General features: G+C 54.7%; 1 protein-coding gene across 1 annotated transcript; it reads left to right on the forward strand.

The window, feature by feature from the left end:
- The first annotated feature begins 3229 nt into the window (after nucleotides 1–3229).
- On the forward strand, nucleotides 3230–22043 carry DVL3 (dishevelled segment polarity protein 3). Its single transcript, XM_062210512.1, has 16 exons — nucleotides 3230–3427; nucleotides 10806–10875; nucleotides 11328–11449; nucleotides 11555–11664; nucleotides 11811–11946; nucleotides 12084–12177; nucleotides 12329–12398; nucleotides 13421–13560; nucleotides 13742–13818; nucleotides 13925–13992; nucleotides 14147–14296; nucleotides 14866–14997; nucleotides 15089–15256; nucleotides 19011–19226; nucleotides 19321–19731; nucleotides 20423–22043. Exons 1-16 carry the CDS (start codon nucleotides 3267–3269, stop codon nucleotides 20452–20454), a joined length of 2157 nt encoding a protein of 718 aa, XP_062066496.1. The 5' UTR covers nucleotides 3230–3266; the 3' UTR covers nucleotides 20455–22043.
- The last annotated feature ends 117 nt before the right edge of the window (nucleotides 22044–22160 follow it).

The raw sequence follows: 22160 nt of genomic DNA on the forward strand, positions 1-22160 counted from the left end.
CCGGCGCTGTGCGCCTGAAGTGCCAGCATCCTATATGGGTGCCAGTTTGAGACCCAGCTGCTCCACTTCCGATCCAGCTCTCTGCTATGGCCCGGGAAAGTAGTACACCCACCTACATGGGAGGCCGGAAGGAGGCTCCTGGCTCCTGGCTTTGGATCGGCACTACTCTGGTTGTTGCAGCCAATTGGGGAGTGAACCATCAGATGGAAGACCTCTCTCTCTGCCTCTCTCTCTCTCTCTCTCTTTCTGCCTCTCCTCTCTCTGTGTAACTCTTTCAAATAAATAAATCTTTAAAAAAAGAAAATAAAATAAATACTCTGAGTTTTAAAAGAATGGAGTTGTTCTAGGGGTGGGAGAGAAATGGAAGAGGACTTTTTTTTTCTTTCTTTTTTTTTTTTTTTTTGACAGGCAGAGTGGACAGTGAGAGAGAGAGACAGAGAGAAAGGTCTTCCTTTTGCCGTTGGTTCACCCTCCAATGGCCGCCGCGGTTGGCGCACTGCGGCCGGCGCACCGCGCTGATCCGATGGCAGGAGCCAGGTGCTTATCCTGGTCTCCCATGGGGTGCAGGGCCCAAGCACTTGGGCCATCCTCCACTGCACTCCCTGGCCACAGCAGAGAGTTGGCCTGGAAGAGGGGCATCCGGGACAGGACCGGTGCCCCCGACCGGGACTAGAACCCGGTGTGCCGGCGCCGCAAGGCAGAGGATTAGCCTAGTGAGCCGCTGGTGCCGGCCTTTTTTTTTTTTTTTTAAGATTTTTATTTATTTATTTGACAGGTAGAGCCACAGACAGTGAGAGAGAGAGAGAGAGAGAGAGAGAGGAAGGTCTTCCCTCTGTTGGTTCACCCGCCCAAATGGCCACAACAGCCAGAGCTACAGCGATCTGAAGCCAGGAACCAGGAGCTTCCTCCTGGTCTCCCATGCGGGTGCAGGGGCCCAAGCACTTGGGCCATCCTCCACTGCCTTCCCAGGCCACAGCAGAGAGCTAGACTGGAAGAGGAGCAACCAGGACTAGAACCCGGCACCCATACAGGATGCCAGTGCTACGGGCAGAGGATTAACAGTGTGCCACGGTGCCAGCCCCTTCCATTTTTGCTAAAAGCATTCTCAATGCTATTTGACTACACATACATATTAATTTTAATTAAAATGTAAAATAAAAGGAAAGGCATGACATTAAAATATATAATGCGTGTACAGGGGGCTAGCAAGTTGGTTTATTTGCCTGGAGTCAGAAAAAACATTTTTTTTAAAAGATTTATTAATTTATTTGAAAGTCAGAGTTACACAGAAAGAGGTCTTCCATCCAATGGTTCACTCCCCAGTTGGCCACAGTGGCCATAGCTGTGCCAATCCAAAGCAAAAGCCAGGAGCTTCCTCAGGGTCTTCCCATGTGAATGCAGGGGCCCAAGGACCTGGGCCATCTTCTACTGCTTTCCCAGGCCATAGCAGAGAGCTGGATCAGAAGTGCAGCAGCCGGGGACTCTAATTCTAACCAGCGCCCCACATGGGATGCCGGCACTGCAGGCAGCAGCTTTACCCACTACGCCACAGCACCAGCCCCTGGAGTCAAAATTTTGTCCAATATAGGGGAAGGCATTTGACAGAGTAGTTAAAGCACTAGCTGGGATGCCCACATCTTGCATCAGAGTGGCTAGTTCAAGTACTGGCTCCTCCACTTCCATGCCAGCTTTTTGCTAATGCACTGGAAGGCAGCAATGATGGCTCACATATTTGGAGACATGAATGGGGTTCTGGGCTCTATTCTTTGACCCTGGCCCAATCCTGGTTATTGTAGGCATTTGGGGAATGACCAGCAGATGGAAGATCTCTCCCTCCCTCCCTCCCTCTCTCTCTCTCTCTCCTGTTCCCTCCCTTTCTCCTCCCCTGCATTTCAAATAAATATATATCCAAGGATCATATGAACGTTAAGGATATTGGGAAAGCATTACGGAATGTGGAGCGGTTTCCCAGTGGAAGAGGTGAGTGAAAGTGCTGCTTGCTAACTTGGCAACAGTGTACAAAGTGTCCGTGCTGCCGGTTGTGATCTCGCCCCTGCCTACCTTTCTAGCTTCACCTAGTCCCTATAGGCTCAAGTGGCCTTCTTACTCCTCACACGTGGCAAGCTTTCTTCCTGCCTTAGCTTTTCCAAGTGGCCATGAAATACTCTTCCCCCCATCCCATGGCCGCTTCCTGCTTGTTATTTTTAGGTCTTGGCTCAAATGCAAAAGGCCTTCTCTGACCACCCAGAGTCCTCCTGTTCCTGTCACTATCACAGTACCCCCTTGTATCTTTCCATAGCATTTGTCACTATGAAATTATTCATTCCCAAGCCTCAGTGCTTCCTGGCAGGTGAGTGAAGGCCCTAGATACCACTGCTCTATCTCCATGCCTTGCCCTTAGTACGCACTCTGTATGTATTACGTTAATTAAAAGCTAAGGGATGAGGAGGCCTGTTAGGAAACCGATTAGACCTAGCTCCCACTCGAGACTGGCCCAGTGATGCACGCATATGCTCATTCTTCCCGCAGTCCATTCACCTAAGCCACTACTTCGCTCCCAGACGCTGAGGTTCTGAGGGACCGTCAGGCCCTCAGGGAGCTCAGTCACCGCGGCGGGGCTCCTCAGCGGACCCGGGCCGCGCTGAGATAATGTCCTCCCGCGATCCAGTCAGGTCCACACCCCTCCCCCAGTCCATCTCCCGAGCCCAAAGCGCCCCCTGCATTCCAGCCCTCTCGGGCAGGGCAGCGAGCACCGCCCGGTCCGCTCCAGCGGGGAGCCCGGGACGCGGCTGTCCCGAGAGAATCCGCCCCTCCGCCCCCGGGGCCTGGGGCCCCGGAGCCGCCGCGCGGTCGGGGTCACGGAGGCCAGGGCGTCCGCCGGGGCCGGCATCTGCCGCTCTGCCCGCGCCGCTCGGCGGCTGCGGCGGCGGGGGGGCGGGGCCGTGCCGGGGCGGGGCCGCGCCGGGGCCGGGGGAGGGGAGGCGGCCGGGCCCCGCGAGCGCCGAGCCCGGCGGGCCGCGGCCACCGGAAGAGTCGCGGTCGCCAGCCCAGCCGGGGGAGCGGGGGGCGGAAGCGGGCGGCTGGCGGCCGCGGCGGGCGGCGCTGGGACCCGGGAGCGCCGGGAGAAACAAGGGAGCTGGCGCCGCGGCCGGCCGCCGAGCTGGGCTGAGCCGCTGGGCCGCGCCGAACGCCGCCGCCGCCGCCGGAGAGGCCCGGCCCGGCCGCCCGAGCAGGCCGCGCGCGGGCCGCCGGCCCGAGCCGGGGCCATGGGCGAGACTAAGATCATCTACCACCTGGACGGGCAGGAGACGCCGTACCTGGTGAAGCTGCCCCTGCCCGCCGAGCGCGTCACCTTGGCGGACTTTAAGGGCGTCCTGCAGCGACCCAGCTACAAGTTCTTCTTCAAGTCTATGGACGACGATTTCGGGTGAGCGTGGCCCCCCGCCTTGCCTCGGGGGCCGGCCTCAACTCCCCCGGCTTTCCCTGGGCCACCCTGGCTTCCAGCGAGCGACCCCCCTGGCTTTCTCGAAGGCCGGGGTTCCGGCCGCTCTGGACACTCCCCGTTCACCTCTCAAGGGGGGAATCTTGGTTTCCTAGTTTGGGGGGACGTCCCCTCTCCCAGAGCCCATCTCCTGCCCGTCGAGCCCCCCCCCACCCTCCTCAGAGACCACACGGAGGGACACACCCCCCACACCCAATTCCAAAGCCTTGGTCCCCCAGCGCCGTCCTGCAAGGAGCCACCTTTTTAGTGCAGACTTGGGGTGTTGGGTGTTGGGCACTCGGCCTTCGCCTTCCCCCATATTTGGAGTATCCTGCATCTGAGGGCCCCGCCGTGGGACTTTGAACTGGGGGAGGGGCGTTGGGGGATGCTCGCGCCAGGCTGGGAGCCGGCCTGTAGACCTGATGTTTATTTAGCTGTCTCCCTCTGGCCCGCGGGCAGTTCGGGGATTGTCAAGTGAACAGAGTGCCTGACCCCTGAGGAGCAGTCCTCACTAACCCAGGTGCTGATCCCTGGGCACTGGGGCCTTTCCTGTCCCGCCGTGGCAAGGTGGACTTTGGGAAGGGCCTCAGAACCTGGATGGGAGGGCCAGGAAGAGCTCATGGTGTTTGTCCCACCCTCCCTGGTGGCTTCTCCCTCCAGCTGCAGGGCTCTGAACCCACAGAGTTTGGAAGCAACCACTTCCCCTTTAAGAGGGGATGGGAATGTTGGAGAAAGGTTCTTAGCAGCTGGCCTGGGAGGGGGAGCCTGGCTGATCCCCTCACACACCCCCTTCCCCAACTCCCTGGGGACGAGGGGAGGGGGAGGCCCCCCACACTAGCCTGCCCCACACTTACTGGGCCCTGGGCCTCACAGCGGCGGCCTCTTCAGCCCTAGCCTGGGGCCCCAGAGCTGAGTGAGGGGAGGCATTCCTGTTCCCAACTGTTCGTCAGTCTGGCTGCCCTCCCAGGGCCCTGGCCCTGGGAGCCCCAGGAAGCAAGCACCTTCTGTGTCTGTCTGGCATATTTGGCTGTCACCTTCTGCCCTGGAACTCGGGGTGTGAGGAGCCCTGAAGTGTGTGCATGGACGTGTTGTGTACAGTGGGAAGTGTGGGGCTCACTCTTTCTTGTTTGTGTTGTTGGCGCTTCTGCCCTGGGGTGGGGTACTCCTGGTGTGGTGATGATTGTCTGGCGTCAGACACCCCTGATGAGTAGATTCTGAGGGATTAATCTGGAAGGAGTGGGGGCTAAGGGCTGGTGCCTTAGCCTGGCAAGAGAAGAGTGGGGTTGGAAGAGACCCGGATGCTACCTTGGGATACAGGATTGGGGAAAAGCAGCCAGAGTCAGTGCACCAGGGCCAGATGCCTGGAGGGACTAGGCTAGGCCTGTGTCTCCACCCTTCACTGACCCCCGCCTCTGAAGCTTAGACTCTGGGGGCTGCCTCTCCCTTTGCCTAACTGCAGCCATAGCCTTGGACTCCCTGTCACTGTTTCCTTACAGTTTTTCTTTAAGTCCACTGTCAGTCCACTCTGTATGCTTCTTAGCTTGACTCCATGATATGAAATTACAGAGCCAGTTTTCTTAAGGTATATTCTTTATAAAATACATTACAGATACGTATGGAACTGAGCAGCATTTATTCATGTGCCACCTGGCGCCATCTTGCATACAGCCTCTCTGTGAGGTATCCGAGGGGCTGTCCTAGCAGGGTTGAGAACAGTGCTAAATATGAAGTGGAGGTGATTGATCTTGTTTGTATCCCCTGAAGGAAATGAGCAGGAGACTGGCAGGGCCGTCTTAGCACAGAGGATTGACGGCTGAGGAGCGTTTATATGTTTCATCTATTTGACCAAACTTTGTGGGCCTTCCAGTGTGCCAGGCACTGATCTAATGCTGTTCAAATTTTCACTCATTGAATCCTCATAGCAGCCCTATGAGATAGGTCATAATATCCCATTTACAAATGAGAACACAGAAAGCTCAAGTAACTTGCCCAAGGTCACACAGCGAGTAAGCAGCAGAGCTTGTTTAGACATCAGAAATTTGGCTCCAAAATCTAAAGCCATAGTCACGCAATTCCAGGTAAGATTATTATTTTTTTAAAAGGGTTTATTTGTTTGAAAGGCAGAGTTAGAGAGGAGACAGAGACCAAGAGATCTTCCATCAGCTGGTTCATTCCCCATATGGGCTCAATCACCAGGACTAGGCCTGGCCAGAGCCAGGAGCTTCATCTGGTCTCCCAAGTGTGTGGCAGGGGCCAAGTATTTAGGCCATCGTCTGCTGCTTCCCCAGGCACATTAGCAAGGAGCTGGATCCAAAGTGGAGCAACCAGAACTCAATCAGTGCCCATATGGTGCTGCAACGCCCCCACCCCCCATGTGAGATTATTGTTTCCTAGTACAGGTGTGTCCTCTAGAACAGAGATAGTAAACCTTGGCAAGCTGTAGGGGCCATAGGGCTGCCACTCATCCAAGCCCCAGGCCAGGGACCCCTGCTGAGAGAAGGGAAAGTGAGTCGAATGAGGAAGGTTGCTTTCTCTCCATACCAGCTCAACCCCTGAGGTCCTGGGTGTGAGGCCTGAAGATGCCCCAAGTCCCATCTGGTCTCTAAAAGTTTTTTTTTTTTTTTTTTTTTTTTGACAAGCAGAGTGGACAGTGAGAGAGAGAGAGACAGAGAGAAAGGTCTTCCTTTGCCGTTGGTTCACCCTCCAATGGCCACCGCGCTGCAGCCGGCGCACCGCGCTGATCCGAAGGCAGGAGCCAGGTGCTTCTCCTGGTCTCTCATGGGGTGCAGGGCCCAAGCACTCCGGCCATCCTCCACTGCACTCCCGGGCCACAGCAGAGAGCTGGCCTGGAAGAGGGGCAACCGGGACAGAATCCGGCGCCCTGGCTGGGTCTAGAACCCGATGTGCCGACGCTGCTAGGCGGAGGATTAGCCTAGTGAGCCGCGGTTCCGGCCACAGAAGTATTTTCAAACTCAGGGTAGGCTCAGCCCTCCTAAATTATTTGGGAAGTAGGAGGATAAATATTTTTAGCAGGGCTGGCACTGTGGCGTAGTGGGTTAAGCTGCCGCCTGTAGTGCCGGCATCCCATATGGGCGTCAGTTCATATCCTGGCTGCTGCGATTCCGATCCAGCTCTCTGCTTTGGCCTGGGAAAGCAGTAGAAGATGGCCCAAGTCCTTGGGCCTCTGCATCCGCGTGGGGGACCCAGAAGAAGCTCCTGGTTCCTGGTTTCGGATTGGCGCAGCTCTGGCTGTTGCGGCCAACTAGGGGTGAACCAGCGGATGGAAGGCCTCTCTCCCTCTGCCTGTCCTTCTCTCTCTCTGTAATTCTGACTTTCAAATAAACAAATAAATATTAAAAAAAAATTAGCACTGAAGAGATCACTGATGGATGGAAGAGCTAGGTACTCACTGCTAGACTGAACTTGAGCTGGGGAGGGGTCACTGTGGCAGATTAACTCACTAACTTTTGTTGCTCCTCACTCCTTGTCCCATACTGTCCTACCTCTGGGCCTCCTGCACAAGTGCTCTTACCCTGCTTCCTCCAGAACCATGTTCTGTCCTCCAGGCTGAGCTTTCTTTAAAAACATCACGGCACCTTATCCTCTTTATCCCCGCACCCCAGCCAGTGCCTAGCCAGGGCCTGACACCTGAGTAATGTTCAGCAGATGTCTGTTCATGCACACATCTGCTACTTTTCCAGCTCTGACTGCTTCCCACTTGCAGTGTGCTCACACGAACCATCTGCTGGATGGCAGCCTCTCTCAGAAGGTTTGGAGGCCAGCACTGGACCTAAAGCCCATAGAGCTCTCAACACCCACTTTTTAATTAGATGAACAGTGAATGTTGAGCAGATTTATTTGGTCCCTGCCTTTAGAAACTTAGACCTAATTAGAAAGTATACATCTCAATAAAAATTGACAAAATTAGGGTGGCATATTTTTTTAAAAAGATTTATTTATTTGAAAGGCAGAGATACAGAGAGAGAAAGAGAGGTCTTCCATCTGCTGGTTCACTCCCTAAATGGCTGCAATGGCTGGAGCTGGGCCAGGAGCCAGGAACTTCTTCCAGGTCTCCCATGTGGCTGCAGGGGCACAGAACTTGGGCCATCTGCTGCTGCTTTCCCAGGTGCATTAGCAGGGAGCTGGATGGAAAGTGGAGTGGCCGGATTCAAACCGGGGCCCACATGGGCCGCCGACACTACAGGTGGAGGCTCAACTTTCTGCACCACAGTGCCGGCCCCATTAGGGCAGCATTTGCCTAGCAGTTTAACTGCCTTTTGGGATGCCCATGTCCCATATTAGAGTGCCTGGGTTTAAGTCCCAGCTCCAGCTCCCAATTCTGACTTCCTGCTAATGTACTCTGGGAGGAAGCAGGTGGTGACAGAAGCAGTTGAATCCCTGCTACCCACATGAGATTCCTGGATGGCGTTTCCAGCTCCAAGCTTTAGCCCAGTCTGGTCCTAGCCATTATAGGCATTTGGGGAACGAACTACTGGATGAGAGCTAGCCAGCTCTCTCTCTCTCTTTCTCTCCCTCTCCCTCCTCCTCTCCCTCCCCCTCCCTCCCCCCAACACTGCCTCTCAAGTAAAAAAATAATGATCATTCACAAACTTAGTAATAAGCTTTTTATTGTATGTCTAGACAGTGCAGACTGTGGCAGGCATATAAGAATCTCATTTGCCATGATGAAACAAAGGCTTGGAAAAGTTAAGAAAAGTCTCTAAGATGGGAGGGCTAATAAGTGGTAGAATTGGAATTTGAACCCATATTTGTCTGACTGCACTTGGAGTATAATTGTGTATGTGTGTGTGTGTGCGCACGTGCATTGTGGAACCCCAAGCCATTCGGCTCCACAGTGGGGATGGGAGAGCCTGGCCGAGGTCCCCCAAGGCTGCCGAGATCAGCTGATCATTGTGAGTCAGCAGAGTCTTGGCGACCTGTCAGTGACCCCCCAGAAGAGAGAAAACATCTGTAGTGTGGTGGGGCCTGCTAGGGGAGGGGGTGAGGACTCGGTAGTTTCTCACCACAGGGAGACCCCCTCCAGAGCAGACCCTAGAGCCCAGGCCATGTGGCCCACCCCACCCTCTTTTCCTTTGAGCCCCAGCTGTTTTCAGGGCTGCGGGCTTGGGGTACCCTGTGGGCAGCCTGGCTGGTGAGTCTGAGCTACCCCTGTTCCTTCTTTCCAGCCTCATCTATCTCCAGGCTTTTTGCCATGGTGGGCCGGAGCAGGATGATTTGGGCTGCTTTCCTAGGGTTGTCTTGGGGTTAGAAATGGCAGGGGAGCCAGAGCTGAATGGGAGGGAGATAGGCAGGCTCTGCCTTCAAACTTGGCTGTGAGTCCAAGAATGTAAGCATCACAAGAAGACAAACATGTTCCTGGCTCTGGGCAGAAGCTGCTCAAAGAACAAGGAAAGACTAGGCTTCCCAGCTTCTTTCCTTGCTGTCGGTTGTCTTTGGTGCAAACTCCAGGCATGTGTCATTCTCTTACCACTGGTCACATCCTCCAAGCTCTGTACTCCTGGGCATTTGACAGTCTTGATAGTCCTTAACTTTTCCATTCTCTTCCCTGGCCCTGAACCGAGTCCACGTCTGACTTCCTGCCTCACCACATTCCTCAAACCAGACAATATGGCCATAACCACATCCCATACACCTCAGGCCCTACATCGCTGCCCCCCACCACCCACCCTCCGCAGAGACCCACATCACCTCTGTCCTCGTACAGGAAAAACTGAGCTACAGTGGAAGGTGTGGGTTTTGAAGTCAGACAAGCCTAGGATTGAATGCCAGCTCTGACATCTACTAGATCTGTGGCCTTGGAAAGGTTACTGAAAGTTGTTCAGTTTCCTTTTTGTGAAATGAGAATCATATTGTCTACCTAATGAGGCTGATATGAAGATTGTATTTTTTTTTTAAAGATTTACTTATTTATTTGAAAGAGTTACACAGAGAGGAGAGGCAGAGAGAGAGAGAGAGAAAGAGAGGTCTTCCATCCGATGGCTCACTCCCTAATTGGCCACAGCTGTGCCGATCCGAAGCCAGGAGCCAGGAGCTTCTTCCAGGTCTCCCACATGGGTGCTGGACCCAAGGACTTGGGCCATCTTCTACTGCTCTCCCAGGCCATAGCAGAGAGCTGGATCAGAAGTGGAGCAGCCAGGTCTCGAACTGGCACCCATATGGGGATGCCGGCACTTCAGGCTAGGGCGTTAACCTGCTGGGGGGGCCCAGAGTCCTCAGGGCCATTTGCCCCACCATACCCGGGAAATGAAAGCCCCACCTGCTGGTGGAATCATCCTCATCTGAGTCAAAGAAATGCTGGCCCCAATTGTATGTTCTAACTATAGAATATTTAAGGAGATAAGCTGGTATAAACAGCTAAGGATATGGGCTTTAAGTCTGATGAGGATTCAAGTTTTAGCTCCTCACTTAAGTGGTATGAGTCTAGGTGAATTACTGAATCTGTTGAGCCTGGTTTCTCTGGGTGTACCTATCTTTTTTTTTTTCAAAAGATTTTATTTATTTACTTGAGAGGCAGAGTTAGAGAGAGGGAGAGAAAGATCTTCCATCCCACTGGTTCACTCCCCAAATGGCTGAAGCTGCAGGAGCTGGGCTGATCTGAAGCCAGGAGCCAGGAGCTCCCACACGTGTGCAGGGGCCCAAGCACTTGGGTCATCTTTCACTGCTTTCTCAGGCCAGGCCACAGCAGTGAGCTGGATTGGAAGAGGAGCAGCTGGAACTTGAACCGGCACCCATCGGGGATGCAGGCAGTGGCTTTATCCACCATGCCACAGTGCTAGTCCCTGGGTGTACCTTAAATGTGACATTAAATGAAGTCATACACATGCTAAATGAGATCACTTATTATTGTTTAGTTATCTTAATGTCATGTGGTAGATGTTCAGTAAATGCTTTCTGCCTTTTTCTTTACTAATTTCCTTAAATTCTGAGTCCATACCTCCCAGAACAATGTCAGGATTCCCAGTTGAGAAGGGAAGGACAAGCAGTAATTGTGTGCTTTTTCCCAGTTTAGGGTCAAAAAGGAAGAGAAAGTACAGCCCAGGAAAGTCACGGTGGAGCTGGGCAAAGCACCCTGGAGGTTCTCAGGGGTGGTATGGGGGCAGCCATCTGCCACCCCTGACTGAGGGGTTGCCCCAAGGCGGCAGCTGGCATCTTTCAGGTGGTAACAAAGAGCTGCCCTTGGATTGGTCCCACCCCTGATCTCATATAAACAGTCTTGTATTAGTGCTTGATTCCTAGAGTAGAAGTAGAGGAACCTCTATTTCGATGCTAGAAAGTTCTCTCTGACATCCGTGTTCCCCTGCAGAGTGGTGAAGGAGGAGATCTCTGACGACAATGCCAAGCTGCCCTGCTTCAATGGCCGCGTGGTGTCCTGGGTAAGGAGCCCTCAACCTTGTGTCCATCTGTTTCCCTGTGCTGGGCTAGAGGAGGGAAGGCATCTCTGTTCTGGTAGCTAGCTGGTGGTTTTGTGCTTCAGCATCTGAATCTTCCTTTAGTTTCTAACTGAGCTGTTTCTCACCTCAGAGTCTTAGCCTTAGTGAAAAGTGGGAAAGCGGTGGGAAGGGAGAAGAGGAAGAGATAGGACTGCACAGTGGGAACAAACACAACTCCTGGGCCCATCGAGACACCTGCTGTCACCTGCCAATCCCTGCCTCAGACCCTGCACCCACTCTGCCTCACCAACCCGTGTCTCGCAGCCGCTCCTCTTCTCAGCCCTGTCCCTTGTCCCTCAGTGTTTCCAGCTGCTTCCCCTAGGCGTCATGCATTGCCAGAAGCGCCTTCTCCCTGTGCCTCTGGAATGTAGCCCTCCTCACTTTCTCCCCACCAGCTGGTGTCAGCTGAGGGCTCACACCCAGAACCAGCCCCCTTCTGCGCAGACAACCCAGTGGAGCTGCCACCGCCTATGGAGCGCACCGGTGGCATCGGGGACTCGAGGCCCCCATCCTTCCAGTGAGTGTGACCTTCCATGGGGGAAGGCCGCCTTAGCCCAGCCCGGGACTGGGGCAGGGAGCCCTCAGCCTGCCCCGCCCCCACCAAGTCCTCTCTTCTCTGCAGCCCTCATGCTGGCGGGGGCAGCCAGGAGAACCTGGACAATGACACCGAGACGGACTCGTTGGTGTCTGCCCAGCGGGAACGGCCTCGCCGCAGGGACGGCCCAGAGCACGGTGTGTGTCCCCCCGAGCTGAGCAGGGACGTGCTCTCCGCCCTCCCCTCCAGCTCCCATCCCTTCACCCCCACTTTCTGGCTGTCTCTCCTCCCTCCTCTGCTGCACTGGGCTCTGTGTGAACCCAGCTGCCTCTGTCCCCTGCAGCGGCCCGGCTAAACGGAACTGCGAAGGGGGAGCGGCGGCGCGAGCCCGGGGGTTATGATAGCTCCTCCACCCTTATGAGCAGCGAGTTGGAGACCACCAGCTTCTTTGACTCAGATGAGGATGATTCCACCAGCAGGTGGGGCTTTCATTTCCCGGGTACGGTGGGGCAAGTGGCCCTGAGGGCTCTGGGCCCCTGGGAGGGATGTGGGCCCTGCAGTGCCTCACCTGGGGCAGGGCTGGGAGCCTGGTGGGGAACGACTGTGGGCCCCCCAGGTTCAGCAGCTCCACAGAGCAGAGCAGCGCCTCGCGCCTAATGAGAAGACACAAGCGGCGGCGGAGGAAGCAGAAGGTCTCCCGGATTGAGCGGGTATGTGGCTGGGGGCCGGCTGCGGGGTGCGAGGGGCAGACGGCGAGCCCGTCCCAGGCAGGCAAGGCTTGTGCTTCCCTTAGGGGCGCTGGGGGCTCACCATGGGGAGGAGGCAGGTGGGCCCTGCGCTCAGGGCCTCTGTCTCTTCCAGTCCTCCTCCTTCAGCAGCATCACTGACTCCACCATGTCCCTGAACATCATCACCGTCACTCTCAACATGGGTGAGTGCGGGACCAGCACCCCCCAGCACCTGCCACATGCCACGCCCTGGGCATACGCGAGCATTTAAGGGGTACAGGACGTGTTCCCTGCCCTCATGGAGCTCTCTTTCAACAACGTGTCCATGAGCAGGGCTGTGACAGAGATGAGCACTGAGAGCTGTGGGAGCAGCAAATGGCATCAAGGGAGGCCTCCTGGAGGAAGTGATTTCCTTGAGCCACCCTTTCCCATCTTTCAGCCTTTGCCTCCTTGCTCTCTGGTTTCTGCCTAGGTACTCTCTTGGGGAGACAGCTGGATGCAATAAAAACAGTCCAACTTTGGAATTTAGTTCTGAGTTTGAATTCTGGCTCTGTCAACTTACTTAGAAAAGTCACTTAAATTTTATGACCTTCAGCTGCCTGCTCTGTGAACTGGGGCTCCGCAAGTCCCTGCCTCACAGCGAGGGAGGAGTAGGTGAGCGCGTAGGGAAGCGTGCTGAACGCAGTGCTTGAGTCAGGCTCAGTGAAGGTCTGAAGGTCCGCTCTTGTCCCTCTGCACCCTTTTCTTCCTGTCTGTCCTCCTTGCTTTTCTCCCTCCCCTCTCTCCCTCTCTCCTTCCCTCCCTCCCTTCCTTTCTTAGGTTTATTTGTTTGTTTATTTGAAAGGCAGAGTTGGAGTGAGGCAGAGAGCGAGAGAGAGAGAGAGAGTCTGTCTTCCATCTGCTAGTTCACTCCCCAGATGGCCGCAACAGCTGGAGCTGGGCTGATCCAAAGCCAGGAGCCAGGAGCTTCTTCCAGGTCTCCCACATGGATGCAAGGGCCTTGGGCCATCTTCTGCTGCTTTCCCAGACCACCGCAGAGAGCTGGATCAGAAGTGGAGCAGCCGAGACTCGAACCAGCGCCCAGATGGGATGCTGGCACTGCAGGCGGAGGCTTTACTTGCTATGTCACAGCACCAGCCCCTCCTTTCCACGCTTTTCTAATAAGGGGTTGGGATTTGGGTAGGAACCTTGCTTCTCTCTAAAGATCTTAAATTACTCCCTGTAGAAAAGTATAACTTCTTGGGCATCTCCATTGTGGGCCAAAGCAACGAGCGTGGTGATGGAGGCATCTACATTGGCTCTATCATGAAGGGTGGGGCTGTGGCTGCTGATGGACGCATCGAGCCTGGAGACATGCTGTTACAGGTACCATTGCCCGCCCGGGGAGGTGGTGCGGGTAAGGAGCAGGATGCTGTCCCTCTCCTTAGTACCCTGCTCATTCAGAAGCTCCTGCTTGGTGAAAGGAAGACCCCCTGAACCCACCAAGCGCAGCTCCCTGGCCCTTTCCCAACACAGCTGCTTGTCCCACTCCTGGTCTTTTTCCCAGGTAAACGAGATCAACTTTGAGAACATGAGTAACGATGATGCAGTCCGGGTACTGCGGGAGATTGTGCACAAACCAGGGTATGGCTGGAGGGGCACTGCTGAGGAGGGGTAGGCATTTCTGGCTATCAAAAGAGGCTTGGTGGCCTTCACATGCCTGCTCTCACTGGGACAACGTTGTTTTCAGGCCCATCACCCTGACTGTAGCCAAGTGCTGGGACCCAAGTCCACGTGGTTGTTTCACATTGCCCAGGAGTAAGTGAATGGGGGACTTGATGCTAAAGGCTTAAGTTGGCATATATGAACCCTGTCTCTCCTTTCTTCTGTGTTGTCCTAAACCCCTACACCTACCCTGTGGGCCCAGCAGCAAGCAGGGTGGGCAGTCCATGACTCCTCATCCTCCCTGCAGGTGAACCTATCCGGCCCATTGACCCTGCAGCCTGGGTCTCCCACACTGCAGCCATGACCGGCACCTTCCCCGCCTACGGCATGAGCCCTTCCCTGAGCACCATCACCTCCACCAGCTCCTCCATCACCAGCTCCATCCCCGACACAGAGCGTGAGTGCCCAACCCTGTCCCCTGAGCCCGCAGACCTGGCTGTGTGGGAGGGACTATTAAGGGTCACAAGGTGACTCTTGCTTGGGCATCAGAGAGGGCCGGAGAGGGGACTCACCTCACATTGCAGCTTCCCTAGTGAGCACTCCAACCCTCACCACATGTGTTTGCTTCTGAGCCTGGATCGCGTATCCTAGAGCCTCAGTTCTCTCTTATAAAAGGGGACTGATGATACGAACTTGACCGGGTCCTGCGGGTTTAATGAGAGCATGAAAGTGAAGCATCGTCACAGTGTATGCCACAGAGCGATCACTCAGTAGATGGCTGCCGTGCTGACAATCATGATGTGTGTTACACACTGTGTTGAGCACCTTGTTTACATTATTGAGTTCTTTCTTCAAGTGTCCTTGTAAAGTAAATATTAAAATCCCCATTTTTTTACAGAGGGGGAAACAATGTCCAAGAAGTCAGTAGTTTGCCCAGCGGTGGTCCCATAATTATTAGAAGGTAGAGCTGGAATGCAAAATCCTGTCTGCCTAACACCAACACCACTTTCTCCCTTCCACCCGCAGGCCTAGATGACTTCCACCTGTCCATCCACAGCGACATGGCTGCCATCGTGAAAGCAATGGCCTCCCCTGAATCAGGGCTGGAGGTCCGAGACCGCATGTGGCTCAAGATTACCATCCCCAATGCCTTCATCGGTGAGAAAGCCCCACCGTGGGATGAAGGGCGGGGGCGGAGAGTGGAGGGGCAGAGAAGGCCAGGGCCCCGAATTGGGTACCTCACCCCCAGGCTCAGATGTGGTGGACTGGCTGTACCACAACGTGGAAGGCTTCACCGACCGGCGGGAGGCCCGCAAGTACGCCAGCAACCTGCTGAAAGCCGGCTTCATCCGCCATACTGTCAACAAGATCACCTTCTCGGAGCAGTGCTACTACATCTTTGGTGACCTCTGCGGCAGTACGTGCCTCCCCTCTGCCCTGTTTCCTGGCGGCGAGTAGGGAAGTGCCCAAGAATATGGTTACAGACTCTGAGGATCTGGATGGCAGGAGGGATGGGAGTGGGGGCGAGGCAGAGCCAGGGGCCCAGCTCAAGGCCTGAGAATTCTGCAGGGGAAACAGAGTCCAGCCAGCCCCTGTCCTGCCTCTCTTTCCTGGGCCCTGCATCTTAAGTGCCTGCTTAGCTTGGCCAACAACAGAACTGGTTGTTTCTAAATCTGCTTCTCTTGCGCTCAAGCCTCACGGGGTTCCTGCCGTTGCTATACTATTGCTATTCCTGTTTTCAGATGAAGAACCCAACACTTGTAGCTGGTGGTCTACTCCAGGTCACACAGCTGGAAGCAGAGGAGCTTCTCTGGGGCTCCAGAGCCCTTGTTCACCTAACCACCTGGGGCTGCCCTGGGTGTGTGGTGCCAGGGCAACTGGAGTTCCTGCCCTGGGCTTCTGCACCAAGCAGGTTCCAACAGGGCAGGCCTGAGGCTCCAAGTCCTCCCCAGAGTCCCGGGATGAAGCTGCAGAGGGCTTTGCAGCTGTACCAGGGAGGTTAGACTTGATCTTAAGAGAGTACAATGCCAGTGCAGGTTACCAAGCAGGAGGATCTCCACAAGGAACCACCCTTCTTCCTAGCCTGGACCACCCCTGAGATGGAAAGTCCTCATACAGGACAGCAGTTTTCAGGGTGGGAGCCTTCTTTCAGCCCAGTGGTGCTGGCTGGCACCCAAAGGCATTCTCTCTATTTTATTTACTTATTTGAAAGATAGAGTTACAGAGAGGGAGAAACAGAGGGAGAGGTCTTCCATCCTCTGGTTCACTCCCCAAAGGGCCGCATGGCTAGAGCTGGGCTAATTGAAGCCTGGAGCTTCTTCCAAGTCTTCCACGTGGGTGCAGGGGCCCAAGCACTGGGGCCATCCTCCATTGCTTTCCCAGGCCACAGCAGAGAGCTGGATCAGAAGTGGAGCGGCCAGGACTCCAACCAGTGCCCATATGGGATTCTGACACTGCAGGTGGCGGCTTTACCCGCTATGCCACAGTGCTGGCCCACAAAGGGCTCTCTTAAAATGCTTCCAATTGGGGCCGGTGCTGTGGTGTAGTGGGCTAAGCCACCACCTGCAGAGCTGGCATCCTATATGGGCACTGGTAAATCTTTTTTAAAAAATGCTTCCAATTACGTTCTGGGAACTAGAATGTCTGTTCCTATGTGCAGATCCTGGTTCCTGGGTGGAGAGAGCTCCACGGCCCTCAGCACAGCAACACCGCCTCATGGAGTAGTCAGGATCCATCCATCCATTTTGGTGTTAGACATTTCTGACTAACCAATACTCCAGTGCCTTCATCAGTGACAAAGTTCAAATTTTAGCTCCTCTTCCTGATGTGTGAATGTGAGTGAGTGACATAACCCTTGGTGCCTCAATTTCTTGATCAGTAAGCAGAGATGATAGTGGAACCTATGTTACAGCATTGTTTGGAATACAAGAATTCCCATAATGCTCTTTGCATAGCATCTGGCCCACAGCAAGTGCTCTGTAAAAGTTGTCCATTGATTGTAACATGCATATTTTCTCACATTGGAATATCTGAGAAGTTGGGGTATGTCTTATCACTAGGGACTTCTCGGACTTGAGGAAGTATAGTTATTGACAACATCGTTAGTAGAAGCTGGCCCTGGCCCCAAACCTCCAGTGACACATAGAGCTTCTCAAGGCTGCTCTGGGTTCTGCTCAAGAGACAGTGCTCCTTACCTTGGTCCACCTGGCATCCATGGACCGAGGCTACCAGTGCCACAGTGATAGAACAGATTTTTTTTTTCTAAAGATTTATTTTTTATTTGAAAGAATTACACAGAGAAAGAAGGAGAGGCAGAGAGAGAGAGAGAGGTCTTCCATCCACTGGTTCACTCCCCAATTGGCTGCAACAGCCTGAGCTGCACCAATCCAAAGCCAGTAGCCAGGAGCTTCTTCCAGGTCTCCCACGTGGACGCAGGGGCCCAAGGACTTGGACCATCTTCTACTGCTTTCCCAGGCCACAGCAGAGAGCTGGATCAGAAGTGGAGCAGCCGGGATTAGAACCAGTGCCCATATGGGATGCTGGCACTGCAGGTGGCAGCTTAACCCGCTAAGCCACAGCACTGGTCCCTAGAATAGATCTTTTACTTGTCACTGGCTTAGGTGTTCTCAGCTAGAAGTATAACAAGCTCAAAGGGAAGAATGGGGTGCTGGGATGCCCTAGGAATACACAGTTACTCCCCTCAGGACAGTAACCTGGAGGCTAAATTCCTCACTAGTCCTCACCGGATCAAGCCCGATCACTGCTTCCCCCTGCACCACCCCATCCAACTGCTGGCATTGTGACAGGTTGAAGGCTTAGCTGGCAGGCTCCAGGGGCTCCTGACCTTTCCCTGGAAGCCTGGGCTGGCTCATGTTAGGGCTTGGAGGAAGGTCTTACCTGCATCCAGGCAGGTGGTCCCTGATGCTAGTCCAGCTCTCTCAGAGCTCTGGGATCTGATACAGATGGTGGGTAGGCAGAGAGTGGCCCAGCAGGTCCTGGTGGTCCCTTACGCTCATCCCCTTCAGGTAGTTCCAACATTGTTAGGGGGAGCCAGAGTCATGAAATAACTCCTGTTGATAGGGTGGGACTGGGCTGTGAAGAGCTCCTCCGGGAATGGGGTCGAGAGGTCAGAGGAGGTGCCCAAGCTGTCCTGTCTTCTGACCCTTCCCATACCACTCCACCCCTCCCAGCAGCACCAGAAACGTGAGCTCAGGGCCAGGGCATTCTTTATGGGGAGGTGCTGAAACGCTGATGCCGCTCGAGGCTTTTCATGGGGTTTTGTAATTCTGGAGCTACAAGAGTGCAAAATTCCCCCAAACTTTGCTGCTGCTGCTGCTGCTGCTCCTTCTTCTTTTTTAAGATTGATGTATTTATTTGAAAGAGTTACACAAAGAGAGAAAGATCTTCCAATCTTCCATCCACTGGTTCACTACCCAATTGGCCGTAATGGCTAGTGCTGGGCCAGGCCAAAGCCAGGAGCTTCATCCAGGTCTCCCATGTGGCTGGCAGAGCCAGTACTCATATGGAATGCTGATATTGCAGGTGGTGGCTTAACCCGCTGTGCCACACCCCGGCTCCTTCTCTGCTCTTACATCATGACCTCATCTGGAAAGGTCAGGAAAAGCAAGCAGCTCCTAGCTCCTGCTGTAGCTACAGTGTAGGCTGACCTCAGGCTGCTCTCTCAACCTGTCTAGACCTCACTTTCGTCATCTGGAAGAACTGTGACAAATGCCTTCTTCATAGGGTAGTGGTACGCTTGCAGGAGATGGAGTGCTTTGTACTGTGCCTTGGGAATTGCAGGTGTACAGTACCTTGTGGCTCTCTGCTGTTTCAGCCTTCCCCCTTTTCCAGCCTCACTGCTGAGTGAACAAAAGAGAAAATGGCCGATTAAGAGTTTTGCTCCTTCTCCGGGCCCACTGAGGAGGGAGAAGAAAGTACCCAGAGCTTGGCAGGGGCCTCCAAGGGTGTGGCTGTGGAGTTGAAATGGTGGCCCAGAGGTCCTGCAGGGTCTCCCCAGGGTTGTCTAGAGGTAGCAGAGGGGTCTACAGAAAGGGTGAGCTCTTGGCCAGAAACTACCTGCTGACCCACCCCCACCTAGGCTGGGGCCCTCTCATGGTCAAGGGGAATGGGGAGGTGGGGCAGGCCTGGCTCACCCAGCCCTCCTTCCCCAGACATGGCCAACCTGTCCCTCCATGACCACGACGGTTCCAGTGGCGCCTCGGATCAGGACACTCTGGCCCCTCTGCCGCACCCTGGGGCCGCCCCTTGGCCCATGGCTTTCCCTTACCAATACCCGCCGCCCCCACACCCCTACAACCCGCACCCGGGCTTCCCGGAGCTGGGCTACAGCTATGGCGGAGGCAGCGCCAGCAGTCAGCACAGTGAAGGTGAGGGGCTGAGGCCGGGGAGGGGGGCCGCCGGGAGCCCCAAACTTTCTCTCTGGTGCTGAGCGTCCCTGGCTCTGCCTCTTGTCCCCTACAGGCAGTAGGAGCAGTGGCTCCAACCGCAGCGGCAGCGATCGAAGGAAGGAGAAGGACCCGAAGGCAGGGGACTCCAAGTCGGGCGGCAGTGGCAGCGAGTCGGACCACACGACTCGCAGCAGCCTGCGTGGGCCACGAGAGCGGGCTCCCAGCGAGCGCTCGGGCCCGGCGGCCAGCGAGCACAGCCACCGTAGTCACCACTCGCTGGCCAGCAGTCTGCGCAGCCACCACACGCACCCCAGCTACGGTCCTCCCGGAGTGCCACCGCTCTACGGGCCCCCCATGCTGATGATGCCCCCGCCGCCTGCAGCCTTGGGGCCCCCTGGAGCCCCTCCGGGCCGTGACCTAGCCTCGGTGCCCCCCGAACTGACCGCCAGCAGACAGTCCTTCCGCATGGCCATGGGAAACCCCAGTGAGTTCTTCGTGGATGTGATGTGAGCAGGGCCCTCCCCAACTTCCATCCTGCCCCCTCCCTGGCCGGCCAGCCCTTCTCCATTCGTCCGTCTTTTTTACTTTGGTACCTGAAAGGGAAATAAACAAAACTAAACCCAGGCGCGCTAACTGCTCGCTGGCCGCAGCGGGGGCCGGGGAACGTCACCAGCTCCGCTGCCCCTAACCTGCCCCAGCTTGTCCCTTTGCCCACTAACCGCTGTGCAGGGTCCTTCCTGTGCAAGGCTCTGGACTTGCAGGTGCTGTCCCACCCATACACACTTTAGGAGCTGACCCCAGGAGTGTCCTTTCAGTTCCCATTTACCATTGATTCAGCCACGTGGGCCCTTTGCCAACCTGTGGGCTGCTCCCCTCCCCAGCATGTGTGCAGATCTCTTGTCTGTGCCCCACCAAACTGACACCAGAAATCACTCCCCGGTCTGCCCTTCCTAACCGCCCCCTGCCTGTGGCCTCCGTCCTGGCCCTGGAGCTGCGTTTCTCTCCAGGAGCCATTCATGCCTTCCCTGCCTGTACCCCGCTGGGACCATGCCTGCCTGTGTGCTACTTCCTCCAGAGCCTAACCCCACTAACCAGCAGGCTCATTTCACTCCCAGGCCTGAAACGTTTCTTTTCTTTCTTTTTTCTTCCCCCAATTTTTCCTGGGCCTGGAGCAGCCAAGAATTTCGGGCTGTTTGACTTTCTGTGAGCCCCCAGCGAGGGGAGGCCCAGCCTCCGAGGAGACCAGGAACCCTGCTTCAGCAGCCCCTCAGGGCTCCCCAAGGATGTCCAGTCCCCACACCCGCACCTCAACACACTGAGTCCCAGGGCTTCTGGGAGGGCCCCAGCGTCCTCCATGCCGGAGAGATGATTCTCTCAAGAGACAGTCTCTCTCTCGTTCTCCCACTCTCTCTCTCTCTCTCTCTCTCTGTATTTGTCTGTCTCTCTCACACACACGTACCTATGCAAGTTTGCTTAAGCCTCAGGGCTGGTCCCTGCCCAAAGGGCTGGACCCTGTGCCCCAGTCCTCTCCCAGGCTGGGGCTGGTTCCCTAGCCTCCCACACACACACCCCGTGTCCTCCTACATGGATAAAGCCTGTGAGCTGGGTCTCAGGCTAAGCTTGGCAGAGGACTCCCCTGTGACTGACTGACAGGCCATTCTTAACACCCACAACGCCCACCACATTCACCCCGACACCCCGGGGCACAGCCACAGGGGCCTACAGGCCAGCTATGGATTCACAGGGGTACTTCTGAGCGCCAGATTTTCTTTTTACCTTATTCTCCACTTTAAGCCAATCAGGTCTTTTCTCTCTAAGCCTCTGCTATAAATCCTGGCTCATCCAAGCTGCCATGTTTTCAGGGCTGGGATGTCAAGAGTAAGATGAAATCATTAGCTCCAAGCTTTGCAGCTATCCAAGGTAGGGACATTTTGGCATTTATTTTATAAATCCTTCCTGGAGTTTGTTGAGCAAAGGGCTGGGTTGGAAGCGTGAGTCAGTCCTGCCTGCTTTCTGGGAGCTCTGGATTTGCTCCTGACTGAAGCCAAGGCTTCTTCAAGCCACCACCACAGGACTGTTTTCTGTACTGTTTGCTCCAACTCTCTTGAGAATTCCTCCACTATTGCTCATGACTTCGTTGATGTTTCTGTTATTCCATCCTTGGTCCACTTCTCTTTCCTATTTCCCCCCCCAAGATGGTATCATCCATCCTGATATCCTCAATTGCTGCTGGTATGCTGGTGATTCCCAGATGTGTAGCTCCCACCCCAGCTTCCCCCAATCTTGGCAGAGTATTTTTATTACCCCCTGGACATCCCATGGACATGTCTACATGAACTCAACTCATGTCCCCAGTCAAGTGTGTTCCTCCTGCATTCTAGTCCTAATTACCTTCATCGTGACCTACATAGACTCACCAGCTAGGAACATTTATAGGCTTAAATCCCTTCCCATATCTTACTAGTCATCGTACCATATCCATTGCACCCAACAGTCTCTGGAATTTGGCCCTTTCTCTCCCCTCTTCCTCTACTTTAATTCACTGGAGTGTGGGGTTTGGACTCCGGTTGTTCTGAGTCTGAATTCCAGCTCTACAACTTTTTGATTGCGTGATAGGAGAGTTATTTAACCTCTCTGAGCCTCAGTTCCCTCATATGTAAAATGATAATAATACCTACCTCACAGGGTTGTTGTGAGGATTTAAATTAGATATTGTACGAAAAGTGCCTAGCACAGTGCATGGCACAGAATAGAGTAGGTGCTCAATAAATGGTAGCTATTATTATTATTATTATTATCATTATCATTTACCATTATTATTTACTCTTAAGTTGATAGGAGTTTAGGATGTGTTTGGAAGATAAAGCTTTTGCAAAGGCAGGCAAGAAGGATTAAATGCCTTCAGGCTGTGAG

Source organism: Lepus europaeus, chromosome 2 (assembly GCF_033115175.1).
Source record: "Lepus europaeus isolate LE1 chromosome 2, mLepTim1.pri, whole genome shotgun sequence".
NCBI classification, from domain to species: domain Eukaryota; kingdom Metazoa; phylum Chordata; class Mammalia; order Lagomorpha; family Leporidae; genus Lepus; species Lepus europaeus.